Source organism: Oncorhynchus tshawytscha, linkage group LG19 (genome assembly GCF_018296145.1).
Source record: "Oncorhynchus tshawytscha isolate Ot180627B linkage group LG19, Otsh_v2.0, whole genome shotgun sequence".
In the NCBI taxonomy this organism is placed as follows: Eukaryota; Metazoa; Chordata; class Actinopteri; order Salmoniformes; family Salmonidae; genus Oncorhynchus; species Oncorhynchus tshawytscha.
The window spans coordinates 28,636,533-28,663,016 of record NC_056447.1 but is presented as its reverse complement, the minus strand read 5'-3'; the positions used below and the strand labels follow the sequence as shown (position 1 = coordinate 28,663,016).

At 41.5% G+C, this 26,484-nt stretch overlaps 2 protein-coding genes across 4 annotated transcripts in view; one reads left to right on the top strand and one right to left on the bottom strand.

Moving 5' to 3' along the window:
• The window catches only part of tmem266 (transmembrane protein 266), a 55,421-nt gene extending 35,739 nt beyond the window's left edge, over positions 1-19,682 (bottom strand). Inside the window, exons 1-3 of the mRNA XM_024379483.2 lie at positions 19,185-19,682; positions 17,233-17,332; positions 6,593-6,787 (exon numbers count right to left, since the gene is read on the bottom strand). Of these exons, the coding sequence (XP_024235251.1) occupies positions 6,593-6,787; positions 17,233-17,246 (209 nt within the window). The 5' untranslated portion in view covers positions 17,247-17,332; positions 19,185-19,682. The remainder of the gene's footprint in view (positions 1-6,592; positions 6,788-17,232; positions 17,333-19,184) is intronic.
• Positions 19,683-24,131: 4,449 nt separating this feature from the next.
• On the top strand, positions 24,132-26,223 carry LOC112218577 (pro-neuregulin-4, membrane-bound isoform). 3 transcript variants are annotated; one of them, XM_024379479.2, is made up of 5 exons: positions 24,132-24,247; positions 24,497-24,569; positions 24,688-24,781; positions 25,003-25,155; positions 25,274-26,223. In XM_024379479.2, the coding sequence occupies exons 2-5, from the start codon at positions 24,560-24,562 to the stop codon at positions 25,347-25,349; spliced, it is 333 nt and encodes a 110-aa protein (XP_024235247.1). In that variant the 5' UTR covers positions 24,132-24,247; positions 24,497-24,559; the 3' UTR covers positions 25,350-26,223. The 3 variants fall into 3 exon arrangements, with proteins under 3 accessions (XP_024235247.1, XP_024235250.1, XP_024235248.1); XM_024379482.2 differs by having other exon boundaries at positions 24,175-24,244; XM_024379480.2 differs by having other exon boundaries at positions 24,176-24,276.
• Positions 26,224-26,484: the final 261 nt, after the last annotated feature.

Here is a 26,484-nt window from a genome sequence, read left to right as displayed (position 1 = left end):
GGTGGCTTGTGGCAAACTTTAAACAACACTTTTTATGGATATCTTTAAGAAATGGCTTTCTTCTTGCCACTCTTCCATAAAGGCCAGATTTGTGCAATATACGACTGATTGTTGTCCTATGGACAGAGTCTCCCACCTCAGCTGTAGATCTCTGCAGTTCATCCAGAGTGATCATGGGCCTCTTGGCTGCATCTCTGATCAGTCTTCTCCTTGTATGAGCTGAAAGTTCAGAGGGACGGCCAGGTCTTGGTAGATTTGCAGTGGTCTGATACTCCTTCCATTTCAATATTATCGCTTGCACAGTGCTCCTTGGGATGTTTAAAGCTTGGGAAATCTTTTTGTATCCAAATCCGGCTTTAAACTTCTTCACAACAGTATCTCGGACCTGCCTGGTGTGTTCCTTGTTCTTCATGATGCTCTCTGTACTTTTAACGGACCTCTGAGACTATCATAGTGCAGGTGCATTTATACGGAGTCTTGATTACACACAGGTGGATTGTATTTATCATCATTAGTCATTTAGGTCAACATTGGATCATTCAGAGATCCTCACTGAACTTCTGGAGAGAGTTTGCTGCACTGAAAGTAAAGGGGCTGAATAATTTTGCACGCCCAATTTTTCAGTTTTTGATTTGTTAAAAAAGTTTGAAATATCCAATAAATGTCGTTCCACTTCATGATTGTGTCCCACTTGTTGTTGATTCTTCACAAAAAAATACAGTTTTATATCTTTATGTTTGAAGCCTGAAATGTGGCAAAAGGTCGCAAAGTTTAAGGGGGCCGAATACTTTCGCAAGGCACTGTATAAAGATCCAGTCCATTTTAAAAATTGGATGCCTCTTACACTTCAGTGTTGTGATGCAAAAATCCTAGCAAACTGCTTGGCGCATAGAATTTAAAAAGTATTGTCAGATATTATTCACCCTAATCAGACAGGTTTTTTACATGGACGGTACATTGGCAATAATATAAGACAAGTACTGGAAACAATAGAAATCTATGAAAGACACCAGGTCCCCGATAGTTTTCATAGCTGATTTTGAAAAGGCTTTTGATAAAGTATGACTGGAGTTTATATATAAATGCCTAGAATATTTCAATTTTGGGGAATCTCTTATAAAATGAGTTAAAGTTATGTATAGTAACCCTAGGTGTAAAATAGTAAATAATGGCTACATCTCAGAAAGTTTTAAACTATCTAGAGGAGTAAAACAAGGTTGTCCACTATCGGGCATATCTATTTATTATTGCCATCGACATGTTAACTGTTAAAATTATATACAACAGTAATATTAAGGGATTAGAAATCCGTGGCTTAAAAACGAAGGTGCCATTGTAGGCTGATGATTAATCTTTCTTTTAAAACCACAACTAAAATCCTTCCACGGCCTTATAGAGGATCTGGATACTTTTGCTATCCTCTCTGGATTAAAACCAAATTATGACGTGTACTTTTACGTAAGTGTATATTACGTATTGGATCACTAAATTTACCAATTAAATGGTCTGATGGAGATGCGGACATACTCAGTATACAAATCCCAAAAGAAATAAATGATCTCACTTCAATACATTTTTATAGAAAGTTAGCAAAAATAGATAAGATCTTGCTACCATGGAAATGAAAATACATGTCCATTTGTGGAAAAATCACCCTGATTAACTCGCTGATTAACTCTTTAGTCATATCACAGTTTACCTATTTGCTTATGGTTTTGCCTACAACAAAAAAATATAACATTTTACTTGGAATGGAAAGCCAGACAAAATTAAAAGGGCTTATTTATATAACGAATATGAATTCAGAGGGCAGAAATGATTAAATATTAAAGCATTAGACCTCTCACGAAAGGCATCAGTCATACAAAAGTTATACCTCAATCCAAACTGGTTCTCTAGTAAATTGGTAGGAAAGTCTCATCCTATGTTCAAGAATGGCCCTTTTCCCTCTATTCAGATTACACCTGCTCACTTTTGGTTGTTTGAAAAGGAAATAATCTCCAAAATATTGTTATTTTTTAAACAAGCCTTAGAAAGTTGGTTGCAATTTCAGTTTAATCCACCTGGAAAAAAACAGAGCAAATAATACAACAAATATTGTGGTTAAACTCAAATATACTAATTGATTAAAAAAACATATTTTTCGAAGGCATTTCATTAAAAAATTTTTTTTAAATGAATGATATCATAAATAGGACAGGTGGAGTTATGTCACACATGCAGCTAACACAGACATATGGAAATGCCTGCTCTACACAAAATTACAACCAACTAATTGCAGCATCACCACAAAAATGGAAGAGGCAAATAGAAGGGGAAAGAAGTAAGACACTTGTATGTCAGCCCTGCATAAAATAACATAAATGGTTAAAGAAAAGGGTGATAAATAAAAACATATACCAATTTCATTTAAGGACCAAAAAACTGACAGCTGTCCCATTTAAATAGCAAAATAGTTGGGAAGAGAAAAACATTTTATTTTTAATTCACAATCTGTAGAAGCTATGAGAATAGAAAGGTTCAGTACTTTTGTGAAGCATCACAGCACAGTTGAAAAATATATGGCAAATAGAAATCCAAAATGGATGGTGTTGAGAGACAGATGGGAGGGGTTGAATGGAGCTGAAGGGTGGGACTAATAACAAGATAACCAATGTAAAACATACAGGTCTGTAAAATGTATATAGGTTCAGGAATTTTGTGAACTAGCAGTTACAAATAGAAATCAAACTGGATGGACATCAGAAACAGAGGATGGAATAAAAACAAACAAAATGTAACTATTGTAAAATAGATTGTGTCTGTAAAATGTGTATATAAGATGTATAAACTGAAGGTAGAAGCCTAAGTGTTATTGTTTGTTAGTTTACTCCAATTGGGGGAAGGATGGTAGGGTTTGCGGGGAATAATAAAGGTACATTCTAAAAAAAGTATGTATATCTATATTTGGTATGTGTATGTATATATGTGTACATGTATGCATATGTGTGTGTATATACAGTATATGGATATATATATATATATATATATATATATATTTACCAAAAAAGATATGGCAGATTGGAAATGATGCAGACAATTACATTGATGGAAGCAATAATCTTTCTGCAATATTAAGCTGATCCACCCCTAACATTTATTTTTATTTTTAATGTGTTAAACTGTGCACTTGTGAATGAGCATTATAACTCCACCTGGAAAAAACCCACCATTCACCTTTTATGGTGACAAGAATGCTGTATAATTTGGAGCTATTGGAATTTATGTTTATGTTTTTGGAGGTGTTGGCAGAATCTTTTAATCTTTTGCACTAACTTATTCTGTATTATGCAAAGGACTGTGACAGTTTCTGAAAAAAAATGCAATTACTGTGGACCTGTCAGAAGAACATTTTGAATTCCACATTGTTTTGCATCAACCTTCTCCCCCAACCTGAATATGCTGGACTGAATTCTGAAACATTGACTAGGCTAGTGTATTTTTTTTATTACAGTACTTACAGTAGTAGCATACATGTATACTTCAATGTAAAAGGTCAACTGTCTGTCCACATGTTAAATTCGGAGCATTATAAACCGCGCTGTCTATGGGATCGCATACAGCAAAACTTGAAATACCTAGCCTTTTTACAAGGCTACTAGGCCCAAATGAGAGATGTGCATGGTAATTCGTTGTATGGCTACTTCGGGAATATGAACCCATCACGGCCAGAAAAGGTGAGGAATTTATTCTGAAATGTTTATGAAAATAAAATAAATAGGAAATACATTCCTATGTCTAATTACTTTAGATTCCAAAAATAAACACGTATAGATTTTCTCTCTACTCACTAATGGCAAATGGCTGCAACTTGTTATTATGTTTTCCTTTTTTAATGTTTTATGAATAAGTGTCTCATCCTATGCCCCATTCGCACAAAATACTTACTTTCCTGCCTGCAATACCATTTTTAAACCACAAGAAACACTGTGCAAATGTGCATACGCATGGTCTAAAGTCTGCATGGAGGCAAGGATATTCTCCCAGCAAGTTTAGTTTTTCTAAATTCCAACGCATGTACTGTGGTATATTTTGTACATGCGCAAAGTTTAGAAATTACGCTCCTGGACTCGACTGAGTCTTGGTCTGAGGGGTCAACCCACCATATAGGTCACTAAGAGGGCATCACTCTCACAGATTCACCTTAATGCAGCTTCACATCTCTACCAAACGACCATACATAATCCGGTTCCACTCACAAATGGCTAAATAGTCTGTAACAATCTGCCTTTCTATGGTCTATGGTTTGAAAGTCACAACCCTGTGATGATGATTTTCAGAAGCTGAATGTCATAACATGACAAAAGCATACGACAGGTTAATCAGAAGAGTTAAATGAGGTGATGGGAGCGGAAAGCAGCAGGCCACATCACCGTAGTCTCTAGCATGTTCTGGGCAAGAAGGTAGCTCCATCCAGGAGTCTATTAATAAATCCAGAGCTCACCACTGCTCTGAATCTGCTAGTACTGCATGTGCCCCCTGTAGTCCGCAAGAACATCCACCTCCTACATAATCGCCCACGTCTGCTGATAGAAAGCCATGTGCAGCTGCTAGATACAATGCAAAACCTACCACATGCACTCCAAGACTCTATCTTTTCCGTTTCACTGATATACAGAGCCCAACAAAGCCAAGCACTCTTTAAGGGCTCCATTTAGTGTCAATCAGCCTGATTTCAGAAACTTAAAGACCTACAAACTAAATCACACATAACTAACTAACACATAACTAAATCACACATAAAGAAATGTGTTGATGAAGACCCACATTTGATCATGTGGACCAATAATAATCTGTTTGTGTTCATACTTGGTGTTGGGATAGGAAATGTGTTGTGTCAGGTTTAAAATAACGTTTAGTCATTGTCTGGAATGCCAGTCTGGTTTAGTAGAACTGTGAAGCTAATCTTATAAGGACATCTAAGAAGAAAAAAAACGAGGTAGTATGAGGAAAAATGTTCAACATTAGATAATCAGTCCCTGTGTATATGCCAAATATTGACCATGACATAAGACCCTACATTTAGAGAAAGCACTTTATTATTCTTTGGAGAGCTTACTTTTAAATCTATTAAGACAAGGTTGAAAAAATATGAATGGTTAAGGAGTGGCGTAGCAGTCTAAGGCACTGCATCTCAGTGCAAGAGGCGTCACTACACTACTGCAAGAGGCGTCACTAAGGTTACATTTAAAAAGAAGTGTAGGGATAACAACGTACACTCATATTTCAATGACCGTAATGAATGACAATGTGCAATACCAACCTAGCTCTCTGTCATTCCTCTAATGCTACAGACATGAGTCACAGAGTAAACAAGAAACCATGACGTGGCTGCATATTTCTTCTGTTTCCACAAATGATTCCAATGGAGGGAAACATGAGCCCACAGTGAAACTCTGGTGACGAGTAGGCCTTGGAATGCCTGTGGTTTGGAAATCTGGAATTCCAATCTAAAGAGTTCAATGAACATGCCATATCTCCAGCTTCACTGGTACCTCTGCCTTCTCTTATTAGTGTGATGGCGCTACAGGGAAAAAAGGCTTGGAGGGAAATATAATTCCAACCCAGAAAATTTCATCAAAACAAATAGCTATTTAGCCAGGGAATGAACCATAAAAGCCTGACTCCTGAAATCCCTTAGAGATGCAACTTGATATCCCATGACTACCACATCACTGTGTGCTCTATCATGGGATGATAGTGTCATATGGACATGTTCTCCTGAGATGCCCACAGTGATGCCAGTGCTGCCAGCTCCTGCACTCTGTGGCCTGGGTGTGTGGCATGGGACTAGGACCCATCTGTCACCCCTTGCGTCCCACAGAGTCCTGCGCCGGGCCAGGTCCAAGCCGGGCGTGGTGAGGTCAGCTAACAGAGCAGGCCTTGGATGGTGTGGAATGGCGGGCGGATGCTCTAATGAAGCTTTGTTGGTCTACTTTCTCTGCATAGATGAGAGAGCCGCACTACCATTCGCCAATGGCCTGTGAGTCACGCTTCCTGAGAGGACAGGCAGAACAAGAGGGGGTGTGTCCTGTACACACTCAGCCTGCAGCGCAGTGATAGAGCCATGTGAGAAACATGTCCGGCCAGGACAAACAGGGCCCATGGGCATAGACAACACAGCCACCAGCGCCTGACATTTCAGGAACAATATGATGCTTACAAAACTCTCTGTTTTGAGCCAAAAGTGCACGTTGAAGGGAGTAATCTTTTTATAGCAAAGAGAAATGATGTCACTGAGACAAATAGTGTAGGCTCACAGGCATATCAGTTAATGCCTTCACAATGTAAGGATGATACTGAAGTATTTACAGACACATATCCCCATAGGATCCCTCACCATCGGTATGATGAATTTGAATTTGAATTATTCAGTATCATGTCAGGTACCATTATGATGAGCTATTACTAGCATGATAGAGAATGAAGGCAAACATTTTCTCTGTCAAGGTAGAATATGGATAGTGCTTAGTTCTGTGTCAGTTATGCTAATAGTACAATTATCAAACACACAGGGGAGATGTTTTCAGGTACAATCTCTGTGTCCACCTACCCCTCTCTGTTGTCCTCTTCGTCCAGGTTGGAGATGAGCTGGGATCCGGCCAGGGAGATGTCCAGCCCGGCCAGAGGCAGGTCTCTGTATGCAAAGCTGACCACCTGGACCGGAGCGTGACACTGGTTGTCCTCCTCCACCTGCTGGGAGATCACCTCCAGCTCTGAGACTCTGGCCTGGGCCTGGGGAGGGGCCCTGGAGGACACAATGTACGGAACACCATGTACACACTGTAAGTAGCACTTATATATGCAACTAAACAAATTAATATTTTCTCACAATCTCATTGTAACAGAACTTCAGAGTATTTCTCCTATTCAATTAATTTTCAACACTAAAACCCAGGTGTGGGTAGGACCCCATCCTCTCTCCAGCTCAGCCAGTAAAGATGAGAACAGGAATCCCAACCTGCTTGGCACTCTGCACAGCGTAGCCAATGTGAAGACATCAATAACCCCAGAGCTTAGCAAGGGAGGAGGCCATTGATTACAAGCCAGAGAGAACAAAATACATTGTGCTGGAGAGCCTGTAGATAGTTGGGGACTAACAGCCTGGTGATATGTGGAGGTAAATAGTGTACACACTAGGAGGGAGAGAGGGAGGGAGAGAGGGACCTATGAAATGTTAATGTACTGTAGTCAGCCCTGGAGAGGAAAACATCCCCTGCTCTTCACTGACTTATGACTAATTCATACTTAACATACCTGCTTACTTCAAAGGTTGCTTTCTTATCTGCATAGGTACCCACAATCATTTCAGACACAGTGTCTGACAGGGTGGTGTAATAGTACTCTTATAAATCCTTACTAAGTCTATGCATTTCAGTGTACTGATATGATGCTGTAACTAACAATTGGCTACTGGGATGTGTTTGCCTCAGGGAAGAATGCCCCCACATACTACACATGCTTAACATTGAGAGCCAGTGCATTCCAACATTATCTGTACCCTTGCACCTCTCCTTACTAGCCGCAAAACAAAGATGCTATCAGTCATGACAGACACAAACTGTTCACTGCATCAAAATCACATTTCCAAACAATCGTTGGCGAGACTAGGTTCCATTATGTGCAGGGGCCGCTTCAGTGGCTTGTTGCCATCCTGGGGTAGGGGGTGGCTTGGTGCACTTTTGTATACTGCTCCATTCCACCCAACCTGGTCTCAGAGCATTTAGTATTATTCTGAATGTGAATCTGAGGCACTCCCTTCGGTATGATATGTTATGTTTCGTATGGTATGTATTCATTTGTGAATGTCCATCATGCATTCATATGATATGTTACCAATTACAATTCGAATGATATGTAAGAAATTTGCTAAATGTACAACGGATTTGATAAATGTATGATATGTTATGAATTACAATTTGTTGTAGCTAACGTTAGCTAACACTAGCTAGGCTAGGGGTTAGGATTAGGGTGAGAGGCAGGGTTAAGGTTAGGGTTGGGGTTAGGGGAAGGGATAGCTAAAAGGGTTAAGGTTAGGGTTAGGGGAAGGGTTATCGATCATGCTAAATAGTTACAAAGTAGCTAAATAGTAGTAAGTAGTTAAACAGTTGCTAATTAGCTCAAATGCTAAAGTTGTCCGTGATGACATTCGAACTCGTATCCTTTGGATTGCTAGACGTTCACGTTATAAGCCTACCCATTCACCCCGACCAACCACCCTCCATTTGTTTTTTGCCTTAAGTAACATTCTGGCTATATATAACCATACCAAATGCAACATATCATAATATTTTGAGTGTTCCGCATGTACTTTTACTATGTTACGTCTACTCTATGAGACCAGACTGTTCCATCTGGCAGGCAAGTCAAGGGCACCCAGCACACCAAAGGTTAGAAATCTTTTCAAAGACATGCAATATTAGCAAATATAGCAAATATTAGCTTAAACATAGATCTCCCTGAGCATCGAGTGCCCTACCTCCCATAGTCACACCACACAAACTGTACCAGTTTAAAGAACATGGTGCAATGCATATGCTCTAATGTAAGAAGTATCTCACGACAAATATAATGTAGGTAATATAGGAAAATATATCTATATATATATATCTATATATATCTAAGACCATTTCCTTCTGGAATGTAATCATTGCCAAGAATTGACTCCCCTAGAATAAAAGGCATCCATGGCTCTGCCTCCAGTGTATTTACACCACTGGGCCATAAATCACCACATGACAATCAATAGAAATATCAAAATAAAATACCCGGCTGAGACTTGGACCTTTCAAGTCCAACTCATTGAGTCTGATGGAGGACATTTTAAATGCAGCTTGTCAAAAAAAGTAGAGTAAAAGCTTTTGAAATGATGATTCAGAGTATGGATTCAGAGTATGGATTCAGAGTATGGATTCAGAGTATGGATTCAGAGTATTGATGACAAACTTCACCCATGCGTTGGCTGTTTCAATGATTAATAGAGTTGATTACAATTGTCAGAATCTGGAGGTCTGAAAGCGAATGACAGATAGAAGAAAGGCTTTATATACTATACTGACTTACAGTATAACCATGAAAGGCTTTATATACTATACTGACTTACAGTATAACCATGAAAGGCCTCATATACTATACTGACTTACAGTATAACCATGAAAGGCCTCATATACTATACTGACTTACAGTATAACCACGAAAGGCCTCATATACTATACTGACTTACAGTATAACCATGAAAGGCTTTATATACTATACTGACTTACAGTATAACCATGAAAGGCCTCATATACTATACTGACTTACAGTATAACCATGAAAGGACTGGCCTGATAATGTTGATAAAATATGTAAAAGGACATACAATGAGTGTACAAAACATTAGACTGACCAGGTGAATCCAGGTGAAAGCTATGATCCCTTATTGATGTCACCTGTTAAATCCACTTCAATCAGTGTAGATAAAAGGGAGGAGACAGGTTAAAGAATGATTTTTAAGCCTTGAGACAATTGAGACATTGATTGTGTACTGTATGTGTGCCGTTCAGAGGGTAAATGGGCAAGACAAAAGATATACAGGTAAGTGCCTTTGAATTGGGGTATGGTAGTAGGTGCCAGGCGCACCAGTTTGAGGGTGTCAAGAAGTGCAATTCTACTGGGTTTTTCACACTCAACAGTTTCCCATGTGTATCAAGTATGGTCCACCACCAAAAGGACAACCAGCCAATTCGACACAACTGTGGGAAGCATTGGAGTCAACATGGGCCATTGAGGCTGTTCTGAGGGCAAAAGGGGGTGCAACTCAATATTAGGAAGGTGTTCCTAATGTTTTGTACACTGCAAGTATATTACAAGACAGCATACCAAAGACAAGATTAAGTATTGTAAACTATTAGGGGAAAAAATAGTACTCTCAATTTCTTGTCCTCTATATACAGTTGAAGTCGAAAGTTTACATACACCTTAGCCAAATACATTTAAACTCAGTTTTCACAATTCTTGAAATTTAATCCTAGTAAAAATTCCCTGTCTTAGGTCAGTTAGGATCACCACTATTTTAAGAATGTGAAATGCCAGAATAATAGTAAAGAGAATGATTTACTTCAGCTTTGATTTATTTCATCACATTTCCAGTGGGGAATTTTACATACACTCAATTAATATTTGGTAGTATTGTCTTTAAACTGTTTTATTTGGGTCCAATGTTTCGGGTAGCCTTCCACAATAAGTTCCACAATAAGTTGGGTGAATTTTGGCCCGTTCCTCCTGACAGAGCTGGTGTAACTGAGTCAGGTGTGTAGGCCTCCTTGCTCGCACACTCTTGTTCAGTTCTGCCCAAACATTTTCTATAGTATTGAGGTCAGGGCTTTGTGATGGCCACTCCAATACCTTGACCTTGATGTCCTTAAGCCATTTTGCCTCAACTTTGGAAGTATGCTTGGGGTCATTATCCATTTAGAAGACCCATTTGCGACCAAGCTTTAACTTCCTGACTGATGTCTTGAGATGCTGCTTCAATATATCCACATAATATTCCTTCCTCATGTGGCCATCTATTTTGTGAAGTGCACCAGTCCCTCCTGAAATAAAACACCCCCACAACATGATGCTGCCACCCCCTGCTTCACAGTTGGGATGGTGATCTTCGGCTTGCAAGCCTCCCCCTTTTTCCTCCAAACAACGATGGACATTATGGCAGTTCTATTTTTGTTTCATCAGAACAGAGGACATTTCTCCAAAAAGTATGATCTTCGTCCCCATGTGCAGTTGCAAACCGTAGTCTGGCTTTTTTTATGGTGGGTTTTGTAGCAGTGGCTTCTTCCTTGCTGAGCGGCCTTACAGGTTATGTCAATATCTGACTTGTTTTACTGTGGATATAGATACCTTTGTACCTGTTTCCTCCAGCATCTTCACAAGGTCCTTTGCTGTAGCTCTCGATTGATTTGCACTTTTCGCACCAAAGTACGTTCATCTCTAGGAGACAGAACGCGTCTTCTTCCTGAGCGGTGTGGCGGCTGCGTGGTCCCATGGTGTTTACACTTGCGTACTATTGTTTGTACAGATGAACGTGGTACCTTCAGGCATTGGAAATTGCTCCCAAGGATGAATCAGACTTGTGGAGATCTACAATTTTTTTTCTGAGGTCTTGGCTGATTTCTTTTGTTTTTCCCAAGATGTCAAGCAAAGAGGCACTGAGTTTGAAGGAAGGCCTTGAAATACATTCACAGGTACACCTCCAATTGACTCAAATGATGTCAATTAGCCTAACAGAAGCTTCTAAAGCCATGACATCATTTTCTGGAATTTTCCAAGCTGTTTAAAGGCACAGTCAATTTAGTGTATGTAAACTTCTGACCCACTGGAATTGTGATGCAATGAATTATAAGTGAAATAATCTGTCTGTTGGAAATATTAATTGTGTCATGCACAAAGTAGATGTCCTAAACGTCTTGACAAAACTATTTTTTGTAAGCAAGAAATGTGTGGAGTGGTTGAAAAACTAGTTTTAATAATCCCAACCTAAGTGTATGTAAACTTCCGACTTCAACTGTAGGACCTTTCTCTTGCGAACAGATAGTTGGATTCGTAGACTGCATTCTGCTGTAGGAAAAGTGCTCAAAGTACAAACATCCTCGTCCTCTCAAATACTGCTGAACTCAACAGAATATACAATTGAATTAAATCTAGCACCGAATACAGCATTACATGCACATTAAAATGTGGTTTTGTAGAGGTTGTTCAATTTACTGTAGAAATACACACTCTGACATTCAACAAGATAGAGCTATTTAGATAGAGCTAAGCATGAAAGAAATGCAGACTAACGTAACCTTGTGTAACAATGGGTAAATAAAAACTGCAATCCCAATTGAAACATTTTTAAAAATACCTCCCATTTGCTCATACAGTGTTCTCATTATTTCTAGTGCTCTCATTGTAAAATAAAGTAATCCATGTCTGTCATAGAATTACAAAGTGCTGCTTCAGCAAAGCCTCATGTTATGTAGAGGGCATCCGTATCATTGTCATTTTGAGTGCTTACCACCACACTGTTCCAGGCCCACTGTCTACGACTCTGTCACACTGTCTCACCCAATAAGCATGTAAGCCTGGTTGGCTGTTCCTCAATGGAAAGCAATTCAGTGCTCTGATACCATCAGGAAAGCCGCACCGACGTGCCAAACTTAAGCCACATTTCCAGCCACCGCCCCTGACTCCATTGATGATGGCCATTTATACACCAGCACATTTGTAAAATCAGATCTTTTAGGTAATAAGATAATGAAAAATCAATATGCGCATCTTCGCTTTACAAAGTGTGCATGTGTTGGGGGCACTTTCCCCATCTTCATCCTGAATACTGTGAGCGTCAACTTGAGAAGACTGGGGACTTTGTGCCATTGAATGAGCTTGCTTTCAATATAAGGGTTAATATACGATACAGCTAATTCCTCCTGCTCCTGTACCATCCCAGCTATAGGCCACTCTATCAGCAGACATAGAAGATGTGTATATAGAGAGATGAGAAGATATGTATGTACATGGATGTGATGTCAGGCTCAGCAGAAACCTCTGCAACAACATCTGCCAGACCTCCAGCACCAGCTGCTACATAGAGCAGTCAAGCAACAAGCTATAAAAATTACAGCCAATAGTGAGCTATTATATGATTGATGATCATAGACTAATCTAATTTACTGCAATAGGCTTTATAACATACTATTCAATGGATAATACACAGCAAAGAATACTATAATGTGTAACTCAAAGTTCTCTTAAACCAATGTTTTGAGGATCTGTGTGGATTCGAAGGGAATGGAACTCACTGAGCTATTAAACCACAATTAACTGGCTTTAAATCAGAGTGTTGACACTGGTGCTGTATATCTGACTAATGCTGTTGGTTGTAGTAGCCTTGTTGTCTCAGTAAATACCCCATGGGACCTACGGTTTGAAGTGCTGGAAACATATGCCCGCAAAACATGCAAAATGTTATGTAATGTCATGTAACATCATCTGTAGGAGATTTAAACATCCCATTTGTGAGCTAAAAGTGGAAACGGTGACCTACTAATTAGCACATCCTGTTGTAATGAGACAGGATCAAGACATTGTATGACAGAGAGGCTAACTGCACTATGACAGGGGCTCACGTGACCACAGAAGGTAGTTACAGTAAATGTTAGCTGGCCTGTTTTAAACACATATGACTCCACAGGGTGTGTAGTGTACTATATTTGTGTGCTGAATGGAACAAAATGTACAAATAACTCTGAATAGGGCCTGGAGAAAGAAAACAACCTTACTACATATAAAGCACACGCCAACCACTACTGTTACAGAGTACTTGTCATCAAACTAGCATGGATCATCTGCAATGAGAAGAGCCTACAGCTAGTTTATTCAATATGATTTAATACAGAAAATTATATTATTGGCTGACACTCGGAAAGGAAATACAGATCATTCTTTTTGTCAGTAAATGCTCCTCACTGGTTTGCGTCAATCAATATAAAAACTGCCTTTGAATACAATTGGAAAAGAAAATGAATAAATAAAAGCTTCCATAACTTTAACATGTTCAATTCTATACTGAATGCGAAATATATTATAAATCAATTTACTCACAGGGGGGGTTATATCTTGAGTATTAACTACACTAAATTGCCAAAAGTATGTGGACACCTGCTCATTGAGCATTTCATTCCAAAATCATGGGCATTAATATGGAGTTGGTCCCCCCTTTGCTGTCATAACAACCTCCACTCTTCTGGGAGGCTTTCCACTAGATGTTGGAACATTGCTTCAGGGACTTGCTTCCATTCAGCCTCAAGAGCATTAGTGAGGTCGGGCACTGATGTTGGGCGATTAGGCCTGGCTTGCAATTCATCCCAAAGGTGTTTGTTGGGGTCAGGGCTCTGTGCAGGCCAGTCAAGTTCTTCCACACCGATCCATTTCTGTATGGACCTCGCTTTGTGCACTGGGCCATTGTCTTTAAATTTAAAAAAAATTGTACCCCCCTTTTTCTCCCCAATTTCGTGGTATCCAATTGTTAGTAGTTACTATCTTGTCTCATCGCTACGACTCCCGTACGGGCTCGGGAGAGACGAAGGTCGAAAGTCATGCATCCTTCGAAACACAACCCAACCAAGTCACACTGCTTCTTAACACAGCACACATCCAACCCGGAAGCCAGTCGCACCAATGTGTCGGAGGAAACACCGTGCACCTGGCGACCTTGGTTAGCGTGCAATGCGCCTGGCCCGTCACAGGAGTCGCTGGTGCCTGATGAGACAAGGATATCCCTACCGGCCAAACCCTCCCTAACCCGGACGACGCTAGGCCAATTGTGCTTCGCCCCATAGACCTCCCGGTCGCGGCCGGTTGCGACAGAGCCTGGGCGCGAACCCAGAGTTTCTGGTGGCACAGCTAGCGCTGCGATGGGGCCATTATCATGCTGAAACAGGAAAGGGCTTCTCCAAACTGTTGCCACAAAGTTGGAAGCACAAAATCGTCTAGAATGTCATTGTATGCTGTAGCGTTAAGATTTCCCTTTACTGGAACTAAGGGGCCTAGCGTGAACCACGAAAAACAGCCCCAGACCATTCTTCTATCTCCACCAAACTTTACAGTTGGCACTATGCATTGGGGCAGGTAGCATTCTTCTGGCATCCGCCAATCCCATATTCATCGGTTGGACTGCCAGATGGTGAAGCATGATTTATCACTCCAGAGAACGCGTTTCCACTGCTCCAGAGTCCAATGGAGCTTTACACCACCCCAGCCAACGCTTGGCATTCCGCATGGTGATCTTAGGCTAGTGTGCGGCTGCTCGGCTATGAAAACCCATTTCATGAAGCTCTCGACGAACAATTCTTGTGCTGGCTGTTCTTCCAAAGGCAGTTTGGAACTTGGTAGTGTTGCAAGCTCTCGGCAGTCCCGTTCTGTGAGCTTGTGTGGCCTGCCACTTCGCGGCTGAGCCATTGTTGCTTCTAGATGTTTCCACTTCACATACAGTTGACTGGGGAAGCTCTAGCAGGGCAGAAATTTGACAAATTGACATGCTTGAAAGTTGGCATCCTCTTCAGTAAGGCCATTCTACTGACAATATTTGTCTATGGAGATTGCATGGCCGTGTGATCAATGTTATACACCTGTCAGCAAAGGGTGTGGCTGAAATAGACAAATCCACTAATTTGAAGGGGTGTCCACATACTTTTGTATATATAGTGTATTTCTCCATCTCTGACTCACTACTCTTAGTATATGCAGAAATACATCATAGAGAGTTAGAGATTATTTAAAGGACTATTCTATAATTAAAATAACAGTGGGGAAAATATCTCTGCAGACGTGGTCACACCACACAAAGATGTCCCATCTGTCATTTCACCAGGGTGTCGCTGAGGACCGACATCATTAATTCACGCCTTCCTGTTAACCAGAAAACACATCACAAGTCTGTGTGTCGCCCATTGGGCAATATATTGTCCCACTGTGTTTTCTTTTAAACAGGCTCCATTTGGTGAAAATCCTGAACCTCAAGGTCTGCATTGAGCTCAGACTGTGATCTCTGTAGGACTGGCTTTAAACAGAAGATGCAGCTGATTGAACCAATTATGCATTCAACCCCACCTCACCCCCATCTCCCTCCCAACTCACCTTCATCTCCCACCTCACCCCCATCTCCCTCCCAACTCACCTTCATCTCCCACCTCACCCCATCTCCCTCCCAACTCACCTTCATCTCCCACCTCACCCCCATCTCCCTCCCAACTCACCTTCATCTCCCACCTCACCCCATCTCCCTCCCAACTCACCTTCATCTCCCACCTCACCCCCATCTCCCTCCCAACTCACCTTCATCTCCCACCTCACCCCCATCTCCCTCCCAACTCACCTTCATCTCCCACCTCACCCCATCTCCCTCCCAACTCACCTTCATCTCCCACCTCACCCCCATCTCCCTCCCACCTCACCTTCATCTCCCACCTCACCCCCATCTCCCTCCTACCTCACCTTTATCTCCCACCTCATCCCCATCTCCCTCTCACCTCACCCTCATTTCTCTCCCACCTTACCATCATTTCCCTCCCACCTCAGCCTCATTTCTCTCCCACCTCAAGCCCATCTTCCTCCCACCACACCATAATCTCCCTCCCCTTCCTTGGCCATAACCAGGGCTGTCATCAGGCTGCAGAGGATGTCTGGGGGACCACATAGCGACTTATTATTAATAAGAGAAGATGACAAGTGAAAATCTCTCCTGCATGCTAAGAGATGGCAGCAGAGACAGTCTGGTGACTGGTGGTAGTTCTCTTGGAATGCCTAGCAGAGGAGTGCCTGCTCCCCTGCTGTTCCCCTGCTATTCCCCTGCTGTTCCCCTGCTGTTCCCCTGCTGTTCCCCTGCTATTGCCCTGCTGTTCCCCTGCTATTGCCCTGCTGCTCCCCTGCAGTTGCCCTGCTGTTCCCCTGCTATTGCCCTGCTGTTCCCCTGCTATTGCCCTGCTGTTGCCCTGCTATTGCCCTGCTGCTCCCCTGCTGTTGCCCTGCTGTTCCCCTGCTATTGCCCTGCTGTTCCCCTGCTATTGCCCTGCTGTTGCCCTGCTATTGCCCTGCTGCTCCCCTGCTGTTGCCCTGCTGTTCCCCTGCTGTTCCCCTGCTATTGCCCAGCTGTTCCCCCGCTATTGCCCTGCTGTTGCCCTGCTATTGCCCTGCTGTTCCCCTGCTATTGCCCTGCTGTTCCCCTGCTATTGCCCTTCTGTTCCCCTGCTATTGCCCTGCTGTTGCCCTGCTGTTGCCCTGCTATTGCCCTGCTATTGCCCTGCTGCTCCCCTGCTATTGCCCTGCTATTGCCCTGCTGTTGCCCTGCTGTTGCCCTGCTATTGCCCTGCTATTGCCCTGCTGCTCCCCTGCTATTGCCCTGCTGTTCCTCTGCTATTGCCCTGAATTGCCCTGCTGTTCCCCTGCTGCTCCCCTGCTTCTCAGGCTCAAAGTCCTTGGCTGAAAGGGTATGAGGAAATAGACAGGAGCTGTTCTCATAATCAGGCCAGACCATGCTGGGGTTCCCATCACAAAACCTGTGCTAGTAATAGCGGGCAGTCGGGGTACAACGAGCAAAATGCATAAGAACAGGATGAGAGGTTTTGATGTGTTAAACAGATATAAATATCAGTAGTCATGTGTTTTACTTACTGGGGTTTGCTCATGTTGCTGTGTTGTTTCTGTGAATGGACGTCGACACGATTGTTACTCTTGATTTAACCAGAGAATGGAGACTTGGCTCACACCACACCTGTGGAGAAAGGTTAGAAAACAAGGAAGTTAATCACAGTCTCTCCCTAACTCTTCACATTCTGACAACAATGCAGTACACACATCTCATGTATAACTTGTTCATTATACTTTTAACTATTTAACATTTGTTTTGAATGTCATGTTCATGAAATGTTTTATGAATTCACAGAATAGATCGAAAACAATCAATTGATATAAACATGAACATTCTCATGCAGTATAGTTCTGCTATGGGAGTCCTCTGACATATTTAACTCTGCACCAGGGGCTCAGAAACATCACATCACTTGCATAACAAGTAAGGAAGGATGAGAACACTTTATGCAATAGGAAATAGATACATTGAAGAGCTCATTTTACAGTCCATTCCAGCAGCTTTCCAGAGAGTAAACATGAGCGAAGAACAGCCAGGTACATAGGCTTTACCCAGACAGAATCACAAACACATGAGTCTTTGAAAAGGGGTATTACTTCACAGACAGCTACATTCCCCACATTGCAGGTATAAACTGAAGCTCAATTTGCTAGTGCCTCACTTTTGAAAAGTCTGATGAAGTTGTCAGCAGCAATATAAACACATATTAGTAAGCAGTATGGGCTGTAGAGGTCGTTTAACCTGAGCTTCAATCATTTAAATGCCGGGGCGAAGAGGAGAGGTTCATATGTATAGCGTACTATGAAGTCCGTGTAGTGTCTGTCTTACAAACAAAGGCAAAGGGAAAACCTTTAGACACACGAGTTGGGGTGTGGAGTCAGTATTTGAAGCTATAGCAGAACAGAGTAATGTAGTGTAGCACAGCAGATTAGATGTCAGTCAAGATAAATCAATTCAGGTCATTCAAGGACTAGACTGTAATATTGCATCACTGCAATGCCCAAGAAAAAAGACTGCACACAACTGGCACCTATAGAAAATCTGGCCACAGCACAGGCAATAGTGAAGGCTATGCAGTGGAATGGTTGTCCGACCTGTGCAGACAAGACTGAGTGAAATGAAAGTATTTGAGATACTGTATGCAGGATTTCGTATTTTTAAAGAAACCTGTCAATCACAGTTCCTAATGGATGGATGTGGCCATAAGTCATGTGCTGGACTTGACAACCTATCAAACAAGTTAGGTCTTTGAGACAAGCTCTCTGGGACCAGGTAGAATATTGCATAAAATATCCATCAATTCCAAGACTTGAGTAAATACTTACACTGCTGTATACTCATCATCAAGATGAGAGATCCCTATAGCAGGCTGTAGATGAACTGTTTCCATATATCCATGTTGTCTCCAACATAGCTCTTGCATTCCTCCAGACAGACAATAATTACTTGATTTTCTTGGAAATTAAGATATGCAGCCATGCAACCATTTCATATTGTCCAAACCCATCACTTCCCAATAGTCTACTGTCTACATTTTAGTATCCACCTCCTCAGTCAGAACCCAACATGTATCCTACATTTGAAGTTCCCCCAACAAACACATGGTTTCACCTTAAAGACGTGTCAACACTGATCCCTGCTAAACTGATTAAGGCTACTATGTCTCAATTATTTTTCACAAGGCCCTGGACAGCTTTCTACAATGACTATTATTCTGGTTCAAAGCACGTGTAACAACAGAGATATAGGTTGCTACTACACAGTATATACTAAACATAGTACATTATATGTTTTCCTGATAATTTAGCAAAGCCATCAATAGTGCAGCAACGATAAATTACGAATAAGACAATTATGGTGGTCATTAAGACGACAGTAAAAGAAAGGGGGGACGGAATGGATGAAAGAGCAGAAGTCACAGGCAGGAAGTATCAAAATGATTTATCAATATGCTATTCTGACAAAAACAACCTACCTTTTATGCTCTACATTGTTGAAAGTGTGGTCGTGACTCATGCCCTCCTAATGATGATGGTAATGTCTCCCTTGCCGATGATCAGTGTGAGCGGGGCTCGGTTGCTGTGTGTAGGCTGCTGCTATCCTCTTCAGATTTGGATTGGCTAACGACCCGTGCTGCTGCTTAGAATACAGGGCACAACGAAAAAGCCCGATCCTTATTGTAAGCATCATCATTCACGGAGATGCTTTTAAATGTCCTCCACTATCCACATATTCAGTTAAACGTCATATTTCGGAAGGGTGGCATTTTAGTGCCCAAATCTCGCCTGCTCACAGGGTTTCCCTACAATCACGCTAGGGACTCCATGTGCCCAGTAATAGGTTAAGTTAAGGACCAGGAGCTGTCCAGGTGCTGAATTGTGATCCCACGTCATCCACAGAAGCGAGGCAACAAACGATCTCTCACAATGTGAGATGAAAATCCGAAATAACTGACGTCTTTATGGCAGTCATAACGAGGTCTTTCAAGCCCCCCAGAAGCGTCGATGTAAAAACACTCTCGCTTCACTTCACCTCTTCAGAGCTTCATCTGTGTTCCTCGCGATAACATCGCAGTGATAGTAGGACAGCATCCAGTTCCATCACCTTGCTAAATATGAACTGGATGGTAAAAGGCATTCTCAAAGTTTTTCTGATAAAATATAAAACGGATTTTGTCTGAGACAATTGGCTAAACCATGGTGTAAAGAAACAATCAATCACATAACTTTCATAGATCTAGTTTGGGGGGCTATAGGTTTCTCCAATTATGATACTTGACTGACATTGAGGCAATCTTGTATTGAAAAAAAGTAGTAGGCCTATTTAAAGCGGCATTCAGTAGTTGAAACAACAAATAAGTGTTCTTGTCACCCCTGTTTGGGTAAAAAAAGATGATGGATGGAGCTGGAGAAATGTAACCCCTCTCAAATTCATAGACAGAACTATGGATGCAAGGACTGACCATCCATGATATCAACATTATAGTTTGAACCACTTTTACTTTGTTTACAAACATTGGAATTAAAAAACGCATATATGTTGGGTTCTGATGGGGTAAGACAGTTGAACAAAGCTCATGAGGCATTTCTAAGTTACATTCTTCAAGAATCAATGGGTATATATCATTAATTCAGAAGTCCAAAAATGGATGAAGCAACTGCAGATTTCCCTTTAAACATTAGTGAGTATGATTACAAGTGGTAGCACTTATCCCTGACTTTTATATTTGACATAAGTGTATTTTAACATTGAATGTTTGATGTATAAACTGCACGGCAAGATGCAATAGATAGTATAACATACAGTATATACATATGATATGAGTAATGTAAGATATGCAAACATTATTAAAGTGGCATTGTTTAAAGTGACTAGTGAGACTCTATGTAGGCAGCAGCCTCTCTGAGTTAGTGATGGCTGTTTAACAGTCTGATGGCCTTGAGATAGAAGCTGTCTTTCAGTCTCGATCCCAGCTTTGATACACCTGTACTGGCCTTGCCTTCTGGATGGTAGCAGGGTGAACAGGCAGTGGCTCGGGTGGTTGATGTCCTTGATTATCTTTTTGGCCTTCCTGTGACATCAGGTGCTGTAGGTGTCCTGGAGGCCAGGTAGTTTGCCCCCGGTGATGCTTTGTGACGACCGCACCACCCTCTAGAGAGCCTTGCGTTTGAGGGCGGTGCAGTTGCCGTACCAGGCTCTCAATTGTGCATCTGTAAAAGTTTGTCAGGGTTTTAGGTGACAAGCCAAATGTCTTCAGCCTCCCGAGTTTGAAGAGGCGCTGTTACACCTTCTTCACCACACTGTCTGTGTGGGTGGACCATTTCAGTTTGTCTGTGATGTATACGCCGAGGAACTTAACTTTCCACCTCCTCCACTACTGTCCCTTCAATGTGGATAGGGGGTTGCTCCCTCTGTTGTTTCCTGAAGTCCACTATCATCTCCTTAGCTTTGTTGATGTTGAGTGAGAGGTTGATTCCCTGACACCACACTCAGAGTGCCCTCACCTCCTCCCTGTAGGCTGTCTTGTTGTTGTTGGTGATCAAGCCCACTACTGTTGTGCTGTCTGCAAACTTGATGATTGATTTGAAGTCGTGCATTGCCACGTAGTCAGGGGTGAACAGGGAGTACAGGAGTGGGCTGAGCACGCACCCTTGTGGGGCGCCAGTGTTGAGGGTCAGCGAAGTGGAGATGTTGTTTCCTACCTTCACCTGGGGGCGAACCATCAAAAAGTCCAGGACCCAATTGCACAGGGCGGGGATGAGACACAGGGCCTCAGGCTTAATGATGAGTTTGGATGGTACTGTGGTGTTGAATGCTGAGCTGTAGTCAATGAACAGCATTCTTACATAGGTATTCCTCTTGTCCAGATGGGATAGAGCAGTTTGCAATGAGATGGCGATTGCATCGTCTGTAGACCTGTTGGGGCGGTATGCAAACAAAAGTGGGTCTAGGGTGCCAAGTAAGGTGGAAGTGATATGATCCTTGACTAGTCTCTCAAAGCACTTCACGATGACAGAAGTGAGTGCTACGGAGCGATAGTAATTTAGTTCAGTTACCTTTGCCTTCTTGGGTACAGGAACAATGGTGGCCATCTTGAAGCATGTGGGGACAGCAAACTGGGATAGGGAGCAATTGAATATGTCCGTAAACACACCAGCCAGGTGGTCTGCGCATGCTCTCATGACACGGCTAGACATGCCGTCTGGGCCAGTAGCCTTGCTAGAGTTAACACGTTTAAATGTCAACGTCAACAATAAAGAGGTTTTGCGGGTTCTATTTAATGAAGCTGCCAGTTGAGGACTTGTGAGGAGTCTGTTTCTCAAACTAGACACTCTAATGTACTTGTCCTCTTGCTCAGTTGTGCACCGGGGCCTCCCACTCCTCTTTCTATTCTGGTTTGCGCTGTTCTGTGAAAGGAGTAGTACACAGCATTGTACGAGATCTTCAGTTTCTTGGCAATTTCTCGCATGGAATAGCCTTAATTTCTCAGAACAAGAATAGACTGACGAGTTTCAGAAGAAAGGTCTTTGTCTCTGGCCATTTTTAGCCTGTAATCAAACCCACAAATGCTGATGCTCCAGATACTCAACTAGTCTAAGAAGGCCCGTTTTATTGCTTCTTTAATCAGGACAACAGTTTTCAGCTGTGCTAACATAATTGCAAAAGGGTTATCAAATTTGTTATTTTATTTCACTTTTATTTAACCAGGTAGGCCAGTTGAGAACAAGTTCTCATTTACAACTGCGACCTGACCAAGATAAAGCAAAGCAGTGTGACAAAAACAACAACACAGAGTTACACATAAACAAACGTACACTCAATAACACAAAATAAAATAAAAATTGAAAAGTCTATGTACAGTGTGTGCAAATGTAGAAGAGTATGGAGATAGGCAATAAATAGGCCCTAGAAAATAATTACAATTTAGCATTAATACTGGAGTGAGAGATGTGCAGATGATAATGTAGAGATACTGGGGTGCAAAAGTGCAAGAAGGTAAGTAATATTATGGGGATTAGGTAGTTGGTTGTGCTATTTACAGATTGGCTGTACAGTGATCGGTAAACTGCTCTGACAGCTGAGGCTTAAAGTTAGAGAGGGAGATATAAGACTCCAGCTTCAGAGATTTTTGCAATTTGTTCCAGTCATTGGCAGCAGAGAACTGGAAGGAAAGGCGGGCAAAGGAAGTGTTGGCTTTGGGGATGACCAGTGCAATATACCTGCTGGAGTGCGTGCTACGGGTGGGTGTTGCTATGGTGACCAGTTAACTGAGATAAGGCGGGGCTTTACCTAGCAAAGACTTATAGATAACCTGGAGCCAGTGGGTTTGGCGACGGATATGTAGTGAGGGCCAGCCAATGAGAGCATACATAATGATCAATTAGCCTTTTAAAATGATAAACTTGGATTTGCTAACACAACGTGCCATTGGAACACAGGAGTGATGGTTGTTGATAATGGGCCCTGTACGCCTATGTAGATATTACATTAAAAATCAGATGTTTCCAGCTACAACTGTCATTTACAACATTAACAATGTATTTCTCATCAAGTTGATCAAATTTGCTTTTCTTTCAAAAACAAGGACTTTTCTAATTGACCCCAACATTTTGAACGGTAGTCTATATGTATATATATTGTTAATCCATTACTTAGACGTCATGTATTTTGGGGAAATATTGTGAAATTGTTAGATATTACTTGTTAGAAATTACTGCACTGTTGGAGCTAGAAGCACAAGCATTTCACTACACCCACAATAACATCTGCTAAACACGTATATGTGTCCGATACATTTGATTTGAACGGCTAACGGTTTTGAAGAAGTACACAGAACAATGATTACAAGAATGCTGGAAGTGTTGAGGCAGGAGACATGTAATTAAGATGGCCAGAGCAAAGCAAAGTTCCCACGATTCTAGCTATGCCTGTGCTGTTTGTTCCAATTCCCTCTCACCATACCAGTCATTCCATTGCCTCTCACCAAACCCACAGATTGTCTATTTAAAGCCAAGTTGAAGTCACACAGAAAACAAGTGATCCACGCCCAACCTGGATAGATTGTGTGATGCAATGATAATTACTTGGCTTTAACAAACTAATCCATTAATGTATCATTACAGTGAATGCAGACACCTATTGTCTGTTTGAAAGTAAACCACTACTGCACATTTTATTAGTGAAATGTCAAAATTGTAAAATGATCGTAATTTCCAGTGAGGAAGGCTTTGTTTACTTACTCTGTAGTGGGGATATTGTATTCTGAGGCAGTCATTGAAAACGACCCCATTTTACTATATCAGGCATCCTACCAAAATGAATCAGAATCAATAGAGATAATCCTGACATTTAGCATGCCATTTACAATGTGGACAAACAGCTATCACAACATTTCTGGGCTCAATGGAACACGCCCACATTTGTGCTTTTGAAGGCCCAACAAAAAGCAGTTGGCAGAGTTATTTTCAACAGTCTGTCTCTGTGATTCACCTAAGAAACCTGCACTAACCTTACCACAAACTGGGATTTCCTGAGGTGGTAAGGACAGATTCATAACAATACTATTTGTAAGAGAATAACAAACCTCTTTATTATTTTCATACAATGGCGATAAGTCAGTGATACGGTGATATGATTAAGGACGCATAACCAGTTTACTTCTGTTATACCTTGTTTTAGTGCAGAAAGAAAGTACCAAACATGAAGCCTTTTCTCTGATTATCTTGTTGTCTATGTAAATTCATAATTTTGTCTATGTAGATTAGTAATGAGCTGTTACTTTTGTAGGTGGGGATCTTAGAGAACCCTGTCACATTCTTCAGGATAGAAACAAGGAAAATAAACATTCAAATGATGGCAGGTAAAAGAGTTTGGCGAAATAATTTGATCAGGAATGCTATTGAGAATTTCCATATGATGTAACTGTATTTGTTTTATGTGTCTGTTAACCTGAAATGTTTCTATTCTCTCTTTTGTAGACCATGGTGACCCATGCAACGAGTTAGAGGTTTCTTACTGCATGAATGGAGGAAAATGCTTTAAAATTTCATTTATGGATACGCTTACTTGTCTGTAAGTTACTCACTCATCGCTATTCTCTAATGTCTCTAACAGTTTGTCAGCCATGAGCAGGTGTACAGTGTTGCTTGGCAATGGGCTAAGGAAGTTCTGGGAACTTCTGCATGGTTATAGCCTTTGTTTTACTTCAGCTCAGACCAGGCAGACCTACCCTGGCTCTTGGTTCTCAACTGGTGACAGCTTTCTTGAGAATAATGCAGTTCCTTCTCCCTCAGCTGCAGTGAGAACTACAAAGGCAGTCGTTGTGAGCAGTACCAGCTGTTCACCACTGCACATGATGCAGGGGAGACAGGACTGGTCGCTGCTGTGGTCATCATTGTCCTTTTTATTCTAGTCGTGTTGGTAGTAGTAATCTACTACACCTGCAAGTAAGTAACACATTCATTTAGCTTGATTCATGAATCGATAAGTATGCAGGAATGAATGTTGTCAGGTCTGATTCAGTTTCTTCTATGTCTGTGTCATTCCTTGTATTTGTTTTGTTAGGGTATGGAAGGACAAACCAAATAACCAGCAGAAAGGCAGTGAACAACAGTATTGGAGAGTAGAGCCCAGAGTATGAGGCCTGTTGTATATTGTTTTGGTGACATCGGATTGGATAACAAAATGTTTCATGGACGGTGGTACGATATGGTGTGGGTCTGGATGCTGCTGGAGATGTGGCTATGAAGGACCAGGAGGACAGAGGAGACTTATACCCACAAACATTCTGCAGCAAGCGTCAAACGTCAAGCTGTAGCCTGTTTGAGTGGCCATCAAAAACTGACGCTACTGTAGACACAAAGACAGTCAGCCACAACACTTTTTCTCCATACTGTGTGACTGGGTGTAGGACTGACTACAACCTGTTACAGTGGCTGCGTTTAGGCAGCCCAATTCTAATCGTTTTTCACTAACTGGTCTTTTGACCAATAAGAGATCTGAAAAAGATCTGTGAAAAAATCTCATTGTGATTGGTCAAAAGACCAACTAGTGGAAAAAAAATCTGAATTTGGTTGCACGTGTAAACGCAGCCAATGTGTTTCATTCCAATGGCTATTTTCAACTGACACACAATACATGCTTTTAAAGCTGGTGGATGGAATGGCATGGAGTGAAACATGATGCCTTCACTCAAAGGAATACTATGACTGTAAAATGTTTGCTTAGTCTATGCTTTGATTGACAGAAGTCAGTGAGTGTGTCGAAGTTCAATTGTGAATGTGCACTTTCTCTAAGCCTGTGATACCATAGATTAGAGTAGATTGGGGCAATACTTTGAATACTTCATGTAGAATTCACATGCTTTTCTCAATGTATCAATAATGCATCTATTTGTTCAACTTTTATACAAGTCAAACATGAAGTGAGCATTAGTTACAGTAAGCCTCTTGTAATTATTGAATGTTCATGTGTAATATCACAAATCACAATAATAAATCGTACATTACTTGTGATTGCGTATGAGGAAACAAGGTGTTGTCTTCAGTAATCAATGTCAATCAAGACTATTGAAGTGATGTAATTGACCTATAAGTAAGGATGATAATTCCGGCTATAAATACAATCGTTTACATTGGGGTGTTGGCATTCATAAGAGGTTCAATGGGTCTGGACCACAGAGAATTCGGACTTAGTGAGTGGTACATTGTAATCGCCATAGACATTCCCAGTTCCATTTCAGATGTACATTTGATAGCCAACCAACAGATGGTGCC

Excerpts from the sequence above, each read along its gene's own strand:
- LOC112218577 (XM_024379479.2), top strand. Across the intron at positions 24,782-25,002 it reads ATGGATACGCTTACTTGTCT|CTGCAGTGAGAACTACAAAG; the intron begins GTAAGTTACTCA and ends CTTCTCCCTCAG. Across the intron at positions 25,156-25,273 it reads GTAATCTACTACACCTGCAA|GGTATGGAAGGACAAACCAA; the intron begins GTAAGTAACACA and ends TTGTTTTGTTAG.